The 20196-nt window shown below is 47.1% G+C and overlaps 2 protein-coding genes across 4 annotated transcripts in view; both read right to left on the reverse strand.

Annotated features, from left to right (window-relative positions):
* The window catches only part of WBP2NL (WBP2 N-terminal like), a 29745-nt gene extending 23598 nt beyond the window's left edge, over positions 1–6147 (reverse strand). The window contains exon 1 of the mRNA XM_007453956.1: positions 6086–6147. Within this exon, the coding sequence (XP_007454018.1) occupies positions 6086–6147 (62 nt within the window). The remainder of the gene's footprint in view (positions 1–6085) is intronic.
* A 2193-nt stretch (positions 6148–8340) lies between these two features.
* SEPTIN3 (septin 3) overlaps positions 8341–20196 on the reverse strand; it is a 20255-nt gene continuing 8399 nt past the window's right edge. The window contains exons 4-11 of one of the 3 annotated variants that reach the window (XM_007453957.1): positions 19538–19619; positions 17773–17910; positions 16359–16476; positions 15393–15488; positions 13386–13485; positions 12108–12159; positions 11737–11830; positions 8341–9649 (exon numbers count right to left, since the gene is read on the reverse strand). In XM_007453957.1, the coding sequence (XP_007454019.1) occupies positions 9584–9649; positions 11737–11830; positions 12108–12159; positions 13386–13485; positions 15393–15488; positions 16359–16476; positions 17773–17910; positions 19538–19619 (746 nt within the window). In that variant the 3' untranslated portion in view covers positions 8341–9583. Of the gene's footprint in view, positions 9650–11640; positions 11831–12107; positions 12160–13385; positions 13486–15392; positions 15489–16358; positions 16477–17772; positions 17911–19537; positions 19620–20196 lie in introns of those variants that run through there. The other 2 variants (XM_007453958.1, XM_007453959.1) reach the window with 2 other exon arrangements.

The raw sequence follows: 20196 nt of genomic DNA on the forward strand, positions 1-20196 counted from the left end.
AAAAAAAAAAAAAATCCATCTGCCAACGCAGGGGACATGAGTTCAAGCCCTGGTCCAGGAAGATCGCACATGCCGCGGAGCAATTAAGCCCATGCGCCACAACTACTGAGCCTGCAAGCCACACTACTGAAGCCCACTTGCCTAGAGCCTGTGCTCTTCCACAAGAGAAGCCACTGCAATGAGAAGCCTGCGCACCTCAACAAAGAGCAGCCCCCGCTCGCTGCAACTAGAGAAAGCCTGTGTGCAGCAACAAAGACCCAATATAGCCATAAATAAATAAATAAATAAATAAATAAATAAATAAATAACATTTTTTAAAAAGCAAGAAAATGGGGATGTTATCACAGACCTTACAGAGATTTAAAATAAGATTATAAGAGAATATATGAACAATTGTATGGCAACAAATTAGATAACATAGATAAAATGGGTAAATTCCTAGAAAAAAACTACTGAAATTGACTAAAGGAAGAAAATCGGAATAGACCTATAACAGGTAGAGACTGAATCAGTAGTCAAAAAACTTCCAGTAAGAAAAAACAGAAAAATACTCATGTAAAAAATCCTCAAAAGAAAATACTAGTAAACTGAATATAACAACACATTAAAAGGATTATACACCATGACCAACTGGGATTTATCCCTGGAATGCAAAGATAGCTTAAGATATGAAAGTCAATCAATAAAATAAAAATAGAACTACCTTATGATCCAGCAATCCCACTTCTGGGTATGTATCCAAAGGAAATGAAAATAGGATAGCAAACAAGTATCTGTACTCCCATGTTCATTGAAGCATTATTCATAATAGCGAAGATATGGAAACCATGTAAGTGTCCATCAATGAATGAACAGATAAAGAAGATAGACAGATAGATATGGACAGAGAGAGAGAGAGAGAGCCACACAGAGAAAGACAATACTGCATGGAATCACTTATATGTGGAATCTTTAAAAAGTCAAACTCAAAGAATCAGAGAAGTAGGGTGTTGCCAGAGGCAAGGGGCCAGGGTGGGGGGCTGTGGAGAGAATAGGGCCAGGTTAGGAAAAGGATCAAACTTAATATAAATTTTTTTAAAAATAGAGATTTTTTTTTAAAGAAAATCAATCAATGTAATATACCACATTGACAAAATGAAGGACAAAAAACCACATGATCATCTCAATTGATGCAGAAAAAGCATTTGACAAAATTTTACACTCTTTCATGATAAACACACTCAACAAACTAGGAATCATAGGAAACTACCCCAAAATAATAAAAGCCATTATGAGAAGCCCACAGCTAACATCATACTCAATGGTGAGAGATGAAAGCATTTCTTCTAAGATCTGGAAAAAGGAAAGGATGCCCACTCTCACCACTTCTATGGTAAAATGATCTTCAACAAGGGTGCCATGACCACTCAATGGGGAAAGAACAGTCTCTTCAACAAATGATGTTGGAAAAACTAGATATCCACATGCAAAAGAATGAAGCTGGACCTTTAACTTACACCATCTTAAAAATTCGACTCAAAATGGATTAAAGAACCAAACATAAGCTCTAACACTATAAAACTTCTGGAAGAAAACATAGGTGGAAATTTTCATGACACTGGACTTGGCAACAATTTCTTGCATATGACACCAAAAGCACAGGCAACAAAAGCGAAAATAGACAAATGGGACTATATCAAACTTGAAAACTTCTGTGCATCAAAGGACACAATCAACAGAGTGAAATGTCAACCTATAGAATGGGGGAAAATATTTGCAAACCATAAGAGGTTAATATCCAGAATATGTAAAGAACTCCTACAACTCAACAACACCAAAAAAAAAAAAAAAAAAGATTTAAAAATGGACAAAGGACTTAAACATTTCTCCAAAGATGATATATAAATGGCTAAAAAATATGAAAAGATGCTCAACATTACTAATCATCAGAGGAATGCAAATCAAAACCATGAATGAGATATCACCTCACACCTATTAGGATGGTTACTATTGAAAAAAGAAAAGTGTTGCCTAGGATGTCGATAAATTGGAACTCTTGTGCACTCTTGGTGGGATTGTAAAATGGTGTGACAACTATGGAACACTATGGAGTTAAAATTAAAAATAGAACTACTCCCTAATCCAGCAATCCCACTTCCGGGTATATATCGAAAATAATTGAAAGCAGGGTCTCAAAGAGATATTTGCACACTCACGTTCATAGCAGCACTATTCATAGTAGCCAAGAGGTGAAAGCAACATAAAAGTCTATCAATGAATGAATGGAGAAACAAAATGTGTTATATGAGTAAAACGGAATATTATTCAGCCTTAAAAAGGAAGGAAATCTTGTCACATGTTACAACATGGGTGAATCTTGAGGACATTATGCTAAATGAAATAACCCAGACAAAGACAAATACTATATGATCTCACCTACATGTGGAATCTAAAAAAAAAAATTCAAATTCACAGAAGCAGAGAGTAGAACAGTGGTTATTGGGGGCTGATGGGATGGGGGAAATGGGGAGATGTTAAGCAAGGTTACAGATTTACAGTTAAGTAGGATGAATAAGTCTAGAGATCGAATATATAGGCATGAAGACTATATTGTACTTAATAATACTATATTGAACACTGGAAATACGCTAAGAGAGTAAAAAAATGATCATTATGTGAGATGACACGTTAATTAACTTGACTGTAGGAATCATTTCACTATGTACATTACATCAAATTACCATGTTGTATACTTAAATATATACAATTTTTATGTTTTTAGTGGCTAAGATGGTAAATTTTGTTATGTGCTTTTTACCACACAAAAATGAACAACTTTGGGATTTCCCTGGTGGCGCAGTGGTTAAGAATCTGCCTGCCAATGCAGGGGACACGAGTTCCATCCCTGGTCCAAGAACATCCCACATGCCGCGGAGGAACTAAGCCCGTGGGCCACAACTACTGAGCCCACGTGCCACAACTACTGAAGGCCACACACCTAGAACCCGTGCTCTGCAACAAGAGAAGCCACCGCAATGAGAAGCCTGAACACTGCAACAAAGAGTAGCCCCTGCTCGCCACAACCAGAGGAAGCCCGTGAGCAGCAACAAAGACCCAACACAGCCAAAAATAAATAAATAAATACATAAATAAATATATTTATTAAAAAAATGAACAACTTAACAAAAAAATGGAGAACATTTATGAACCAAGAAAATTTACCAAATACATATAAATAGTCAATAACTATAAGACAAAAATAATTTCACTAGCAATTAAGCTTTAAAAAAAGATTTCATTATTCAGATTCCATGATCAGACTGGCAGAGTATCAAAGATTAACACAGGGTGTTGGCATTGGGCACTCAAAGTATTAAAAGGAATGTAATTTGATATAATTCTGTAGGGTAACTTTGCAATAAATATATTTCTATGTATAAATATATTAAATATAAAATATATTTAATATTTTAAAATATTTTGACAAGAATTTTCATATTAAAAGTATATTTTTTTAATATTTTTTAAAAAGTCTGTGTCCTCTGATCCCACAATTCCACTTTCAGGAATATATCTGAAAGAAACATTCTGACAGGTGGGCAAAGATAAATCTTTAAAAAGTTCACTGCAGCAATGTTTATAGCAATGACAAATTAAAATCAGACTATCTGGGACTTCCCTGGTGGCACACTGGTTAAGAATCCACCTGCCAATGCAGGGGACACAGGTTCCAGCCCTGGTCTAGAAGATCCCACATGCTGTGGAACAACCAAGCCCATGCACCACAACTACTGAACCTGCATTCTGCAGCCCGCGAGCCACAACTACTGAGCCTGCGTGCCACAACTACTGAAGCCCCCGTGCGTAGAGCCCATGCTCCGCAACAAGAGAAACCACCGCAATGAGAAGCCTGTGCACTGCAACGAAGAGTAGCCCCCACTCGCCACAACTAGAGAAAGACTGTGTGCGGCAATGAAGACCCAACGCAGCCAAAAAAAAAAAAAGAAAGAAAAGAAAGAGTATATCCTCCTTTTTTTAAAAAAAAAAAAATCAGACTGTCCCAGATACGGGCTGGAGCAAATATGTATGCATACTGGAGTACGAGACATTGAAAATAATGATGTAGATACCGACACTGGAAAGCATCCCCAATACATTGGTAAATGAGAAAAACAAGCTACAAAGCAGTCTGACAGGGGAAGGTGTATATATTTCCACAGGGGAAAATACAGAAGGATACATACCAAAATGTTAAAAGCACTGGATGTAGGAATTTGGGGTAATTTTAAAATTTCCCCAATTTTCCTACATGGTTTTACCTGCATACATTTTTGAATATGGATTAAAAAAAAAAACACAACTCAATGTCTTCCCTTTTTACCAGTAGAGTCTGGCCCACACATTTATGACTTTTCAGCTGGGATCAGAAAAAAATCTCCACACAACACAGCCAAGCTGTGATGAATTTCTCAACTGTGTATTGTGAATAGTCCAGAGAAGTCAAAATATAACCAATCTTCTCCCTCTCAAGCTATTTCTTTAAAGTGGTTTTTATCCAGGAAGCCAGAGCACCTTCAGAGACTTCTTTGCTGAGAAGAAAGAAGAGAAGCAGTCCTCTTCCTTTTAGAGGGGCAGCCAGAGTAGAGAAGTGAATGCATAGTACCTAAGTTCAGAGCTCTCCCACATGCACTGGCCATGTGATTTTTAAGCAAATTACTTCTCTTTCAGTTTTCCCACCTGTGAAATGAGGAAACTAGTACTGATCCTTATTGAAGATGGAGCAGTTATAACTATAAAGCCCTTGCACAGTGCTGGGCTATGGTTAACCATTCAAGAGCACACAAAGGTAATCAACGGACCATAAAATCAGTATATGTTACAATTTTTTAAAACCATGCGTCATTCCCTGCCTCCAGCACACAAACAGAAAAGCAGACAGACAAACTCGTAGCCTGAATGAGAAGACACCCAAACACCAGATTAGAAGTGGCTTCAAGGCACAGAGCCACAGGCACACAGGTCAGCGTTCTCTAGGCCAGTGTGCACGCGGTCAGAATGCTGGGCAATCATCTCCTACTACAAAACTGAACAAACAGCAGCGGTCCTTCAGGAGCAAGGGAGAACCTACCGCCTTGTCGGCGCGTATAAATCTGTCAAGAAAGTATTCTGGGGAAGGAAGCATAGAAAAAAGATCTGGACATCAGCGTTTGGTACTGACTTAAAGGGTCTTCCCGACAGATGCATTCAAAGCCACCTAGGTGTGCTCTGCCTCACCTGAGCACAGCCCTGGGTTTCAGAGTCTCACTGCTAGGCGAGCGCAAAGGAAAACGAGGGCAAATCGGAGCAGAGAGGAGCACCTTTAAGAAGTGCCGGGGAGCTGGAGCAGGCCTCTGGAAAAATGGGGGCGGGGGATGAAGGAGGGGAGTGGGGCAGAGTCGAGGTGTTAGGTGGGGAGGTGAAAATGGGCGGCTCCGGGCTGAGCCTGACAGAGGCGAGAGGAGAGGGGCGAGCGGTGGTCACCACTAGCACCACACAGAGCGATCGGTGCAAACCCCAAGGCCGCCATGGGAGGCAAGAGAGCATCATTCTTCCTAGACGCGTCTTCTTCCGGTCCTGATCTTTTCAAAAACGTAAGACCAGTCATCTCCTTGGTTGGGGCGAAGACGAGAGAGGGCTTTTCGAAGTTCTGAGAGTGAGGAGAGGCCCCTGACAGTTCGGGATCCTTCCAGAAAGATTCCAAAGACACTCATGCCTTTTCTACCTCCTAGAAGCCTGGGACCTTGTTCCCGTCACTCTACAAAGGTAGCGCACTAACAGCAGCCGCAAGCGACCCGGAGGGTCGGTGCAACTCCCCACTCCCACCACTGCACTTCCACCTTTCTTCTAAGGCAGGACGCGCCCTTCACACGTGCGACGGCCCCCCGCTCCGGCCTTCACATTCCGAACACCTGCGAGGCAGAACGCGCCGTAGCGTCGGGGCGGAGCCACGCCGCTGCGTACGCGGAAAAGGCGGGAAAGTTTCTGATGCGCTTAGAGTTTGCGAGCCGCCGGTTCCCCGTGCATCTGCTGCCTCCTCTGACAGCTCCGCAGGCTTCCTTTCACGCACCTTTCGCCGAAGGGGATGAGGGCACCGCGACGGTTCTCGGTGTGGCTCTGGTTCACAGCCATCCTGCCCCAGGGCCGCTCCTGCCGCCCCTCAGATGGGAAGGGGCGGGGCCTGCGCCAAGCTGTTGGGTGGGGCTCTGAAGGGGAGGGCGGAGATTATGGCGTAAGGGAGTGAGGCGGCTGGTCACGTGAAGGGCCTTGGTCAGAGGGCCAGGCGGAGTCAAGGTCGAGACAGCCCTGATGGGGAAAGGGGAGGGTCGAGGGAGTTGACTCCACCCCCGGAGCGCAGAGGAATGAGTGATGAGTGGCCTCCTCGACAGCGATTCGCCGTCTTGGCCCCTATGTGGCTGGCAGACTATGAACTTGAATTGGTCCTGTTGGGAATCAAAAGTGGAATTTTCCTACGCCCTCCCTGGCCTGAGTCAGGAAGCTGTTGCCCTTTGGAGAAAGGGTCCGGAATGATTCCTCACCTCTCCTAAGGCGAGCAGAACTTTCTTCCACCAAAGAAAGCCTGGGATCAGAGCCGATTTCTTGTGAGGCAGCATCCAGGAAAGGGTGCGTGAGCTGGGTCAGGAAATCAAATGGGGAATTTCGACCCTGTGTGAGTTTGTTCCAGCTCCAAGATGGAGAGAGCCTTTTGTCTCTGTGGCACGCATCATACCTGCCCTGCCTCCTCCAAAGCAAGACTGTGAAGATCAGGTGGGATACGTTATACCAGAATTGCTTTTAAGACTAAAATGTTGTATGTATTCTTATTTCCTTTAAACTTCACCAATAGCACCAGAGGGCTTCAAACAGAAGGATGTTAACATCTTCTGGACCACCTACCATATTTCATCAAATTTAAGATGTTGTCAGTTGTAAGATGCACCATTTTAAAGTGTAACTTGAAGGAAAAAAAGTTGCCAAATAAACGGACATCAGTTGTAAGATGTATGCTGATTTCAGAAATATATGTATTTTTTTAAATCTTTTTTTTAGGGTGCACCAAGCATAATGCAAGATCTTCCCACGACCAGGTATCGAACCCGTGTCCCCAGCATTGGGAATGTGGATTCTTAACCACTGGACCACCAGATATATATATACTTTTAAAGCATGACTACAATAGGAATGGCGTGAAGCAGGGGAACAAGCACCGAGGTCTAGGCCCTGGTCTGCCTTGGTAACTAAGTGTTGTACAACCTTGGGCAAGACGATTATGCTTTCTAGACTTGTTTCCATATCTGTTTGAAGGAAGAACTAGAAGAACTCTTAGGTTCCTTTCAGCTGTGATATTTTATGATTCCCACACTGCTCTGTCACTCAAATCTTCTCACTTCCCTCCATCTTGGTGTGGCCTTGCCGTTCTAGTTCCAGTCATCATTTTACTTGAATGACTCCAAGGGCCTGCTGACCTCTCTTCCTCTAGTCTTGACTCCCCACCATTCATCTATACCTTGTGCTCACCCTACAGAATGTTGAGGACCCAAACACAGTTGCACATGATTGTCACATTCAAATTCAGAGAGATAATATACAGGTAGAGTTGTGTTATTTGCTGGCTATAGAAGACAGTGTGAAGCTCATAGGTAGGACTGGTTTAAGTTTGAAAAAGACAATACAAGCTAGTGCTTTAAGTTTAGCTCTTAAAAGTCTTCACTGCAAAAAAGGCAGGTCTCGGGCTTCCCTGGTGGCGCAGTGGTTGGGAGTCCGCCTGCCGATGCAGGGGACACGGGTTCATGCCCCGGTCTGGGAGGATCCCGCGTGCCGCGGAGCGGCTGGGCCCGTGAGCCGCGGCCGCTGGGCCTGCACGTCCGGAGCCTGTGCTCCGCGGCGGGAGAGGCCACAACGGTGAGATGCCCGCGTACCGCAAAAAAAAAAAAAAGGCAGGTCTCTAGGCAAGACAGGTCCACTCCTTTCCTAGATTTGGTTTTATGCCTTCTGGAAAAAGGAGGGTGAAAGCTAGGAAATTAACTGGATGAAAATAAACATTGTTTCCATTAGAGGAGACAGGCTATGCAGAGCATAGCATCCCTCAAGGTAAAGTGTGATAGCTCCGTCACTCATTTTGGATACAAAACTCCAGGGAATAATGATGGGGGTCCACCTTCATGCCCACTGAAGATGAACTGACCTCACAAAAACTTTTCCATCTCTAATTTCTGTGTCTACTTCTTACCAAGATGGTCCCTGTCTCATCCTCCACACATGGGTGAGATGATGTAATAGCTAATTTGGCCAAGGATTGAGGAGCAAAAATAAAACACAGTTCAGTTATTGTTCAAACAGCAATGTTTAGTTGTACAACACATAAAGTCTAGCAACATTTACACAACCAGTTTGTTTGCTTACTTTTAATTGGGAAAATTAACCATAATGTCACCAAAAGGTTGGCTGGGACTGGTAACATTTAAGAAATGGGTCGTTCTTGCATCCCCTAGGCTTGGGCCTCTTGCTCCATCAGGACTTGGTTGTAGATGAATGGCCCACAAGTCACCAGCCTTTGAGCAAGTTCTGTCCAGGTGGAAATGGTGGGGCAGTGGGCAAGGGGTATTCCATAAAGACATAGTGTGTGGGGCGGTGGCAGCCGACATTCGCAAACATTCGTGCATCTGATGCGGGGCTGTGCCCTCCACTGGGGATTTTCCACTAGCCTACAGTGACCAACTGTGGCCAGGCTGATTCATTACTCACGTTAACGGAGTGGGGGAGGGGGTGGGGTGGAGTAGTCAGGGTGGGTGGGAAGAGATTCCCCCTTATTGCTAAGTGGACAGAAGGGTGCTTTTTTCCTCCTAGAGTTCACATCCTGTGACTTTCTGGAGTTTTGTGTGTGCATTTAGTTCTTATTTAAAGTTTGAGGATAAGGAAGTCAACTCCAGGAATGTCTCAGGAAAACCACACTCCCTAAGTGGCTGCATTATGGGGCAGGGAGGGTGTGTGACTGCCCTCCGGGCCAGCCACAAGCAGTGATTTTTTTAAAAAGTGATCCTAGCCCTTGCTCCCCCAGATCTGTAGTGACCCATCCTTATAAATAAGCTTTGAGCAATGAAGGAGGCACCCTCGTCCCACCTTGGGGCTCACACAGCTGACGTCAACAAATCCGACAAGCAGAAAAGTTGCTTTCTTGACCCTTTAAGGAAGCCAAGAGTAGCTCATGCAGATGAATGGACAGGGAACAATGCCATTTCCCTTGGAGATGGTTACAAGTAGCCGGTATGGGTTTGCAAGGGCAGAAGGAGCTCTTGGTGAGCTCTTTCACCCTACAGATGGGCTAGGACCAGCTGACACAGATGATGGAGGGCAGTGCTGGCGAGAACTCCATTCCACTGGGAGGAGAGGGGTGGTTTGGATGAATGGAAGAAGCAACTGTCCTAAAGGGGCAGCCGGCCCCTCCCACCGGCTGAGGGCTGAGAGGGGCCGTGGTGCTGGCTGGACACGCACAGCACTAAAAAGGGCGTGGCCCTGCAGCAATAACAGCTGAGAGGAATGGAGGGAGGAGCGGCGCTTGAAATGGCCTTCATTCTGCAGTGGGGCAGGGGGTGGCTGGCACAGGTGGAAGGACAATGCCCAGGAGGCCTTCTCCCTGCAGGGGGGTTGAGAATGGTTGAGGGTGTGGAGACCCGCAGCTGGCAGCAGACATATAAAACAGCTTCTCCAGGGAGGCTGAGATCATGATTTAGGGGTGCCAAGCATCAGTCTCCTACTCAGCCTCTCCAATGCTCCCCCCTCACCCCTAGACCTTCCCCGCTAGGCCGAGGTGTCTAGTCCCACGTCTCCATATGAGCCAGGGATCCCTCTTCTGTTGAAATGTAGCAACCTCTGGGCTGACCCTGCCGCTATTCTATCCTGCCTCGAATAACTTTGTGGGTGAGGGAAGATGTGCGTTGGATTGGTAAGGAGCTTCCAGGAAAGATTGTGACCATGAGTTTTGGGCCACTGGCAACAGATCACCTGCCTCTTTCTCCTGGCCCACTGAATCTTGGTCTTAAGTCTATGTGTTCTCCTAGCACCTGAGTGATAAGGGACTATAAACGCTGGGATCTGCAGGGGACCAGTAAAACACCTAGGGTTAGACCAAGAGATGGAACAGGAGGTTGTAAGAGGTTACTGTAAACTGTATCACTTGTCTTCCCTTGCCTAAGGCTAAACTGTTTCCCCAGCCCCAAATTTCAGCCACCTTACAGACTAAAGGAGAAAGAGTAACTTGTTTGTAAAACAACAGGGGAAATATATGCATTAATAAATACAGGGCTGAAGGGAAAGGCAAGAAAAGGCTACATGTATGATTGTGGGTATCGCTGGGAATGTCTACAGGGGTCAGGAAGAGGAACTGGGGAAAAGCAGAGAAAGACAGACAAAAATGCAATCAGCTTCAACATGAGAGAGACAGCGAGACAGAGAGAGAATAGAAGAGAAGTAAAGGGCGGGGGGTCAAGTATACACAAGAAGAAGAGAGAAACAGCAGCCAGCTTTAAGGAGGAAGAATCCTGATGGAGAGAAGGGAGGTGTGGTTTAAAATTGCCAAACTACCAAGAAAGACAAATGCTGTCTATTGTTCTTGATACTTTAGACTCAGTTCTTCTAGAACCTAATGCCTAAAACAGGTTGTCTCACTTGACCAGCACGCGTGATTCTTGAAGCAGCGGGCACCGCACAACTCGCTGTGTCTCCTCTTTTGCTGGGCTGCCCACAAGCTCGGGGCCATTTTCAGCGCTCGACTGCAGAAACTTTCTTTCCCATGCCTCTCTATAAATCCGATTTCTCTTGAAATCTCAGTTTGTACTGTCCTGTGATTTAAGCGATGATTTTATGTTAAGTGGCCTAAAGTCGTTTTGGGAAGTAGACGGGTCATAAATCCTAAATATAGAAATGAGGCTAACGTGAAAAGTCAGAGGGGGCAGAATGAAGGAAGGACGGAAAGCGGGGGAAAGAGAGAAAGTGGAAGCTGAGCGGAGCGAGGCAAGGGGAGCGCGGAAAGCAGCAGTCTTTGGTGGTGACAGGTAGTAGCTTTTGGACAGTGAACGCGACACGGACCAAAGGGTGGAGCTCTCTCCTCCACTGCTAGGTCCTACCTCCTTCTGCAGGAGCCCAGCTCTGGCCTACTGCTCTGCTCTTCCCTGACCTTTCTTTTCCCAAGTAGTCCTAGCCTTACCCCAGACCACCCCGGACTTACAGGGAGGGTTAAGTCATCAACTCCCCGTCCCCTCCCAGGTCTAGCTCCACGGACTGTCCTTGGAGAATCTCTGCAGTCCCTGTTTGCAGGTGGGTTTCAGAGGTAAGAAAGCGTTACCCGTGGCTCACCTGCTCCCATCATTTTTAAATGAAACCTCCCCCAGACCACTTGAGTGAGGCACACGGCTTTGTTCTGGGACACAAGGAAAGGAGACAGATAATGGACAGCCATGGAGGAACCAAACTTACAAGGGCAGTAAAAATACCTCACCCCTGCAGAGGCGCACACACACACACACACACAATCTCACACACACACACACTGTAGACAAGATGCTCCACAATTACCAGATAGGCCTGTGGGACAGGAGAAAAAGGAAGAAGGTGGTTGGTGGTGGTTCGGGGATGTGTGTGCGTGGAGAAGTGGGTATGTGTGATGATACAGAGAAAGGGTCGTCATGGGTTACTGTCGTGGCTTTCCTCTGTGTCCACGCTCACCGGAGGGAGGCCTCCATTGTCATTGAGCCGCTTGGCCCTGTAGGTCTCATAGTGGATGTTGTGTGTCACTTCCTTGAGGTCCTGGAGGTGGGTCCTGAAGGACACAGGGTGAGAAGAGAGAGGGATGTGATCAGCGGCGGGAGGAGGAAGAGGGGACCCACGTCTCAGGTCCACACATCGCGTCCATGGCCTGGACCCACTCCAGAGAGCCAATGATACCTCTTGAGCCCCTTTTCCTTCGAGACGCGAGCTGTGACTGGAGCAGAAAGCTCTGTCAGAGAGACCTGGGGACTGAGGAAGTGGATCTGAACAGATGGCCTCCAGACCCCAAATAACTAAAGCTGCCATCTGACGGGAGGGGTGCATCTTACCTGATGACAAAGTCTCGAAGCAAGGCAAACTCACAGTGGTTGAGGTTTTCCACTGTGAACAACAACAACAAAAAAAACAGGTGGTCATTTCACTAATGCTGCAACACCAGCAGGTGAATTTCTGTTAAGGTCGTGGAGGCATTTAGGAGGGAGCCACGGGTCAGGCTGTGGTCACCCTTTCAGAGGTGTGCTCATCTTGGCACTTCAGTGCATTGGATTTTACTCATTGAACAAGCATTCATTAAGTAGCTCCAGGGGCACAATACTACTCTAGACTCTGTGGAGTAAGCACTATTATATTTCCCATTTTATAGAAAAGGAAACTAATACACAGGGAGTCTAAGAAACCTGCCAAAGGCCTAAGACACAATTCCTATCTTTAAGGAGCTTATAATCTGATTGGAAGACAGTAACACACATAGAAAATAACTGCGCCATCTTAAAAAGGTCATGATGGCTTCATAAATTTAATTCAACATAGACTGAGTGCCTACTATTTGCAAATCACTTGCCAAAGACTGTGGAAGCAGAAGAGGATTAAGCCACAAACCGTCCTGTCTCACAATCTAATGGGTAGGACAGATATTCTCATAATTCAAGGCAGATGATGAGAAAATGCTATTTTTAAAAAAAATCCCAACAAAGGGTCATAGAAAAATGAGAGACAACACGATAAAACGGGATGAACTTGGTTTTGGAATCAAAATATCTGGGTCTAAAATCCAAGTTTCACCACTAACAAGTCATGTGATCTTGGACAGGACACTTAACCTGTCTGAGACTCAAGTGCCTCAGCACGGATGTTCTGAGAACAGCCACGCCTACCCTGCTCCCCTCCGAGGGGTGTCATAATGAATGTGATCAACTGAAGCGATTCTCTGAGAACTTTCAGAATCATTGTGACCTTCTCAAGGTCACACCGTTCCTAATAAAATGAAAATGGCAACATCTGAACAACCCTTCAGGAGTTTTTCTGATCATGCCTCCTTTCATGTGAAAACCTTTCTCTGGTTTTTCCCATCCTTATTAATCTCTCCATGTTCTGAACTCCTTTGACCCTCGAGCTAGTGCCTCCCGGTCAGGTGCTAAATCCATCTTTTATTGCTTCCTGCCTGTGAGCCTCATCTTCCCAATTAGACTGTAAGCCCCTTACGGCAGGGTCTGGCTGACATTCATTTCATATCTTACATCCTAGGACTGTGCCTTGACCTATAAGATGCTTAATAAATAAGAAAAATTGACCAGCGGCCAGTTCTTCAAGAAGATGCACTGAATTACCTTCAATGATCCCCCAGGGAGTTTTTCTGCCGAGGACCCGCTTGCCATTCACTTGGTACTCCTTGTCACTTCCCACCACAGCGAAAGGCATGCTCTCCTGCTGACAAACCAGACACACGTACATGTCATCCTCCTACCATCTGGGCCTCCAAGGGCAGGATGGAGTACGGTCCCGGGCCTCTAGCCTTGAACTGCACATTTCTGAAGCTCATTCAGTGATCCCATTGATGGCAAGGGCAAGGCTCTTGTCTCTTAAAAAGAGCACTGGACTGGGAGTCCGAAGGCCTGGGTCCAACCCCGATTGCTCCCCTGCCTAGCTGGTTAACCTCAGTAAGTCAGCTTCCCTACAACTGGAGAATGCTTCATGCTCTTCAGCACTTTATCAGGTTTGGTTTGATTTGGAACAACCCTGTGAGATAGCCAGGAAAGACAGACCTCTTAAACGACATCTACACGACTGACTGCCAAAGTAGCTGAAGCTTTACACTGTCTCCCCCACTGGCAGAGGCCCACACCCGCTGACCTTCCAGAGCTCAAAGGCTGCTTTCTGATGTGCGTAGGCCCCTCTGCTCCACCAGGTATCTGTTCCCAAATCTTTTTGCCTGGTGTGTACTTGTTGTTGCAATTGGATAAATTAACTATTATATAAGCTGAGGACATATCAGTGTGGAGAGTTGTTTCTCTGAAAATTAAGTTGAATGTTTCAGAAAGATTTGATAAAGGTGAGTTGCTTTTGCATTCAGAGCGGACTTACCTTCAAAGAAGAGGGCTTGTCTCTCTATGAAAAGAATGTTTAATGAATGTATTAAAACACTTAAGATTTATATTAAAACATGTATTTTAAAACATTTAAGATAAATATGTTTCATTTTTAAAATAATTTCTTCACTTCAATTGATTTTTTCAATTAACTGACCAACTGCCTGTCTCAGCTACATCAGGTAAGGGGCTTCTACCAGGTTACCACACTTGATGAAAAAGGAGACTCAAGACCAAAGCAAATGAGTGATTTGTCCCAGGTTACAGTGGTTAATGGAAAAAGAACTCAGGATTCTGATGCAGAATCACGGAATAGTAGAAGTTTAGAATTGAGAGGGATCTTAGAAATCACATAGGTCAGTGGTTTCCAAGCCAGGTTTCATGAAGCCTTAAGATTCCCAGGAGAGGGACTTCCCTGGTGGTGCAGTGGTTAAGAATCCGACTGCCAATGCAGGGGACGTGGGTTTGATCACTGGTCCGGCAGGATCCCACATGCCGCAGAGCAGCTAGGCCCGTGTGCCCCTAGAGCCCGCGCACCACAGCTACTGAAGCCCACGTGCCTAGAGCCCGTGCTCTGCAACAAGAGAAGCCACCGCAATGAGAAGCCGGCGCATGGCAACAAAGAGTAGCCCCCGCTCGCCACAACTAGAGAAAGCCCGTGCGCAGCAACGAAGACCCAACGCAGCCAGAAAAAAAAAATATTCCCAGGAAATACCCCAGGGGCTGCTCAGAAGGTAGGGCTGTGCCTGTGTCACTTAGCCAAAGCAGCTCTGTTTTTGTGTTTTACACATTGGAATCTGTCTGACATTTAATTTTTTTAAGGGTTCTTCTAAGGGAAAAAAAAAAAAAAAAAAGAGCCTATAAGCCTCTGAATTTTATAGAAGGGGAAACTGACAAGCAGAGCTCTGATAGAGTATAGATACTTTGGACCTCAGGCTGAAGCTTTTCCTGCCTGTGCCCTTCCATCACCCCATACCTTGGTTTCACTTGGCCCCGTGGGGGAACGAGAGGCTTTCGTGTGGTCTGGGGATGGACGGAGCACTGGCTTCCTGGGTGCAGGGTTCACAGTCCTGGCCAGCGCCCCAAGTCCTCAACCTCTCCCCTGACACTTCTGGTCTGGGTCGGGCAAGGTGGGGCAGGGAGTATGGAAAGGGAAAAGCAGGTTGCAAAGCAGAAGTGGTACATGATCCACATCCCAGGGGGACTAAGGCGGGCAACCGTGTGATGAACAGAGTCCCAGGCACCTACCCGGATTTTGTCATTCTCTGTCTTGTCCTCCAAATCCTCATCAAATTCCTTCTGGGGGTAGAATTCAATGCCATTTACTTCAAGCTCCTTTCGAACCTAGAGGTGGGTTAGAGAAGCATAGTAAGGGGAGAGAGGGCTATGTGTGTGTGTGCATGCATGTGCAAGTGTGTGCAAGTCAGAGGGATGAATGCAGTCTTTGATAATCCAGTTACCTCTGAACTCTGAGGCCCTGGGCAGCAGGAGGATCCTGAACGTATGGGAGCCCCAACCCTACAATTACCATAGCCCACCCCAGCCTGCGATGAGGAAGAGTCTGGGGGTCTAGCTTGTTTATCTTAGGGTAAGATTAGGATTCAGACAAGCAGTACAGCTGGGAACAGATTCCACATGGGCAGTGCTCATGCCATACTTGTTATATTCCTGTTTGCAGGGAAGAGAGGTGCATCGCCCCCACCCCCAGCCTCTCTGTTTATCCTCTTTCAAAGCTCGGCTGACGTCTCCTCCTCCAGGAAGCCACCCAGTATCTTTTCAGTAATCTACTTGATTGTAAGTTTCTTAAAGGCAGCAAGTGTCTTTATACTTCTGCATCTCCCCAACCCCGTCACCTGTGTGTCCGACACACAATAGAGCTTATGGAAAATAACACTAAGGACTAGCAGGCAGTCGATTAATTAGTCCTTCAAGCAGCCTAACAGTGAGGAGTGGTTTCTCATGCTCATGGTGATTTATGTGTTCAGAGGTCTTTGCAGGTAAGTTTGGAGGGCAGCAAGAAGGCTGGAGCTGCACTAACTTCTCTCTTCACTGTTGGTCCCCAGATACCACCAGCCCAGCCTCTTTGACGGTTGAGTAGGGGCTGGGTGGGAAGCGGGGTAGAGGGTGGATATAATAATGAAGGACAGGAGAGGGCTTGGGCCAGAAGAGGGGAGGCAAGAATGGGGACAGGAAGAGGAGGAGGGGCCTCCTCACCCTTTGCTTGAATTCAGACTTCTCCTCCAGGGTCATGGTGTCAGCCTTAGCGATGACAGGGATGATGTTCACAACTTTGCTGAGGTGTTTCATGAACTCCAGATCGAGAGGTCGCAAGCTGGGGCCCAGAGAAGGTGGGGTGTCAGAGCCGCCGTGCCCTCCCCCACTCAGCCACTGCCACCATTCCAGGGGCACCCTTGCGACAGGAGGACTGGGCTGGGAACTGGCTGAGGCCAAGAGGCCGCTCCCTTTCCTATCCGACACACATCCACCATCTCAACGTGCAGAAGAGACCCCGACTCTCCACCTACACACGGTCCACCACCTCTTTCTCTTCCTTGGTTCCCATGCAAATCCTGCCTTCTTTAAGCCCCACTCAAACCACGCCTTCATGACATCTTTCCTGACCTGAGATTTCTTTCTCCTGGCAACAGCTGTTGACTGCTGTCCCTACCCAAATGTCCTTGTGTCACGGTTACATGTGTGTGTCTGTTCTGCCTACAAGACAGCACTTTTTGACAGGCCTCCTCCCAGCCCCCAGTTAGTCTTGCAGGGCTCCATCTGGGGGCCTGACCCCTCCCCCATCTGCGGAGCCAGCTTCCTCTGGACTCTGGGGCCCCAATCTGGCTCTAGTTTGCAGTCTAGGGGACTCATTCAGTCAGGCCATCTGCTGGCTTGCTCTGACCTTGGGTCCAGGTTCTAGGGAGGGAGAACGCAAACTTTTTGTTGAGTTCCTGAGCTGCTCCATTGAAAACCTGCTGAATATCTGATTCCTCCAAAATTGGAGGCCTGCCTTGCTTGTGCCATCTTCTCAAGAATTGAACTAAGCTGGGCTTAGTGATAAATTACGAGACACCCGCCCTCTGCTCACCTACTTGGATTGCTCCATTCTCTCCTGGTACTCCCTATCATGTAGCCCCGCCTGACACTCAACAACCTGAGTTCCCAGCATGCCCTGCTTATTGCCAGTCTTCATCTCTAGACACCTGGCTCCTCATGCTGGGCTGGCCGCCCTCCAAATGCCTACAGCTGGGTACCTCCCCCAACAAACACCAGCCCCAATCCAGTAGCCCAGCCCCTCCCCATTTCACCCTTCTTACTGCCCCCGACCCCAGGCTTGTGCAAAGCAGGTATCTCTTGCACAAATGAGGAGCATTTTGGGCACATAAACCAACTTCTGTCTGCCGGCACAGTTGTGCTATGGTGCCAGAACACCAATGGGCAGCGTAGGGGCTGATGTTGGTCAGCTTCACTCTCCTGGCAACAAACTCTGGGGAATCACCGGACCGTGACTATACTGGGGCCCATATGGCCCTCCCCAGCTGAGTCCAGGTAACGGTTACCCACTACAGGTTGGGCACAGATGATGCAAACTAAAGCCGGGCCCAGCAATGGGGGTGGGACTGGTACATACGAGTGTCCCGTCGGGGAGATGAAATAGAGGCAGCAGTGGACACGAGTGTCAGGGATGCGTTTCTTCCTGGCTATGTTCACCTCCTCCTTCAAGAATTTCTCATATTGTTCATTGATGTATTTCTCAATGGGCTCCCAGCTGGGGGGTGGGAAGAAAGCAGACGGATGTCCCAGGAGGATAGGACCTGGGAGCTCACCTCAGACATGGTCAGGTAGCAGCCCCCTCATCCATCTCATTCCCTACCTCCCCTGGTGGGTCTAGGTTACCTGCTGACTATTCTCCCTCGGGATCCCATGGATGGCTTTCCCTGTGATCAAGGGCAGAGCTCCCCTGGGGACCTAGCTCTCTGACTGGGCTAAGGGACCCTGCAGAACCCCATCCCACTCCCGACAGCAGCACACACTTTCCCCACATCCATTACTTATTAGCTGGGCAGCTCTGGGGAAATCTCTGCCCCTCTCTGAAGCTGTTTTCTCATAAGTAAAAAGAGAGTAACAATAGGTGCCTGGAGAGATTCATAGAAGATTCAGAAAGAACAGGTATAGTACTCAACAGAGCAACGGCACGTAGAAAGTACTCAGCCATGGCAACAATTCATTGATAACAATGAACAATAACCCTTCTCTGTCCAGAAGTGTGTGTATAGCCAGAAAAGAAGACAACCGGCCACTTCTCTAAGATCAATACAGCCAGTTCCTAGGTGTGCTGCTGAGTGGTCCTGTCTGTCTGGGGCAGACCCCAGCTCCCTCATAGAGGCACAACTGTCACCATCCCTGTCTGGGAGCAAACTTCTGCCTGGAACCTTCTGTAAAGTGGGGAATGTCACTTGCCATCTGGTTCTACAAGGATTAAGTCATTAGTCACTGCAGTCGCTGACCTACAATATACACTGAAAGGAATTCAGGACAAATAACAGGATAAGGCTTCTCTGCACTTACAGAGAAAACAGGCCCTTAGATAGTTCTATTTCAGAAAAAAAAAAAAGTTTATGGACCCAAATCCTTGCACCTTCCCCTACTTAGAAAAACACTAAAATCTTAACTGAGATATCTGATCCTCGTGACGAGCCTTTTGCTGAGATGTTTGCTTGACTCTCCGTATCCCCCAGCCAGAAATCACACATGTATTGCCTCTCGTCCACCTCTTCAGAGCAGGTCCTCAGAACCATCTGAGAGTCTGTCTCCCGGGCTACAGTCCTCAGCGAGACAGTGAATGAAACCCAACTCACAGCTCTTACGTTGTGCTTTTTTCCCACAGTCGACCCTTCTGTCTATGTCTGGGCAGAGTGTATTTCACCCCTTCTTGGCTGGACGCTGACTGCAGCTTTGCTCTGTGGATTCCCAGAGGCAAAGGTTCTCCATGGAAACTCCCCTTCCTCCTGTTTTCCACCCATCCTCTTTGTCCAGGGCTACAACATCTGGCTCTCAGGCCAAGCTCCCTGCCACAGCCTTCAGGTCAGCCTGGATTTGCACCCCAGTTCCCCTTGCTCTGCCTCTCCTGCCTATTCTGACAGATCCACTCCCATCTCCAGGCAATCCCTCGGCTGACATTCCCTCTGTACTATCCCCCTCCTTCCCCATGCCTGGACCCCATGTGGACCTCTTCCCTCGCCTCCTAACAAAGCCCCTCCGCTCTTTCAGCAAGCCTTCCCACTTAACCCCTCAGCAGGGAGGGCGCAGACGGTTCTCAGTGTGAGTGAATCTGCGCCACCTTCAGTATCTGCCTTGCAGAGTCTTTAGGGTGGAAATCTCACAGGCAGACATACCAGTTTTCATTGTTGATCTGGTCTCCAAAGCCTGGCGTGTCGATGACAGTCAGCTTCATTTTGACACCGCCTTCCTCTATCACTGAGGAGTGAACAGAAAAGGCACCAAGATGCCGCAGAGCAACTAAGCCCATGCGCCACAACTACTGAGCCCACATGCCACAACTATTGAAGCCCGCGTGCTTAGAGCCCGTGCTCTGCAACAAGAGAGGCCACCACAAGAAGCCTGCGCACCGCAACGAAGAGTAGCGCCCGCTCGCCGCAACTAGAGAAAGCCCGTGTGCAGCAATGAAGACCCAACGCAGCCAAAAACAAATAAATAAATAAATAAATTTCTAAAAAAAAAGGCACCAGGGAGATCACTCCTCCAGCTGACACCAGGTGCCCCTACCAGCCCCGGGGGACTTGGGCTCCTTCCTTCTGCAGGACTGATTTTTGGAAAAGTCGAGTTCAGGGTCTTCAACACCTTTGTCCATGCTGTTCCCTGTGCCTGAAATGCCCTCCTTACCCCTCTGCCTGTCTAAATCCACCCAGCCTTTGTCATCCAGCTCAAATCCTACTTCATTCCTTTCTAATTCCCTCACCCCCTGTCCTGGACTTACAGTCTAAGGAGTTGGCTCCCTCGTGTTTTTTTTTTTTTTTTTTTTTTTTTTTTTTTT

Source organism: Lipotes vexillifer, unplaced genomic scaffold (genome assembly GCF_000442215.2).
Source record: "Lipotes vexillifer unplaced genomic scaffold, Lipotes_vexillifer_v1.1 scaffold382, whole genome shotgun sequence".
NCBI classification, from domain to species: domain Eukaryota; kingdom Metazoa; phylum Chordata; class Mammalia; order Artiodactyla; family Lipotidae; genus Lipotes; species Lipotes vexillifer.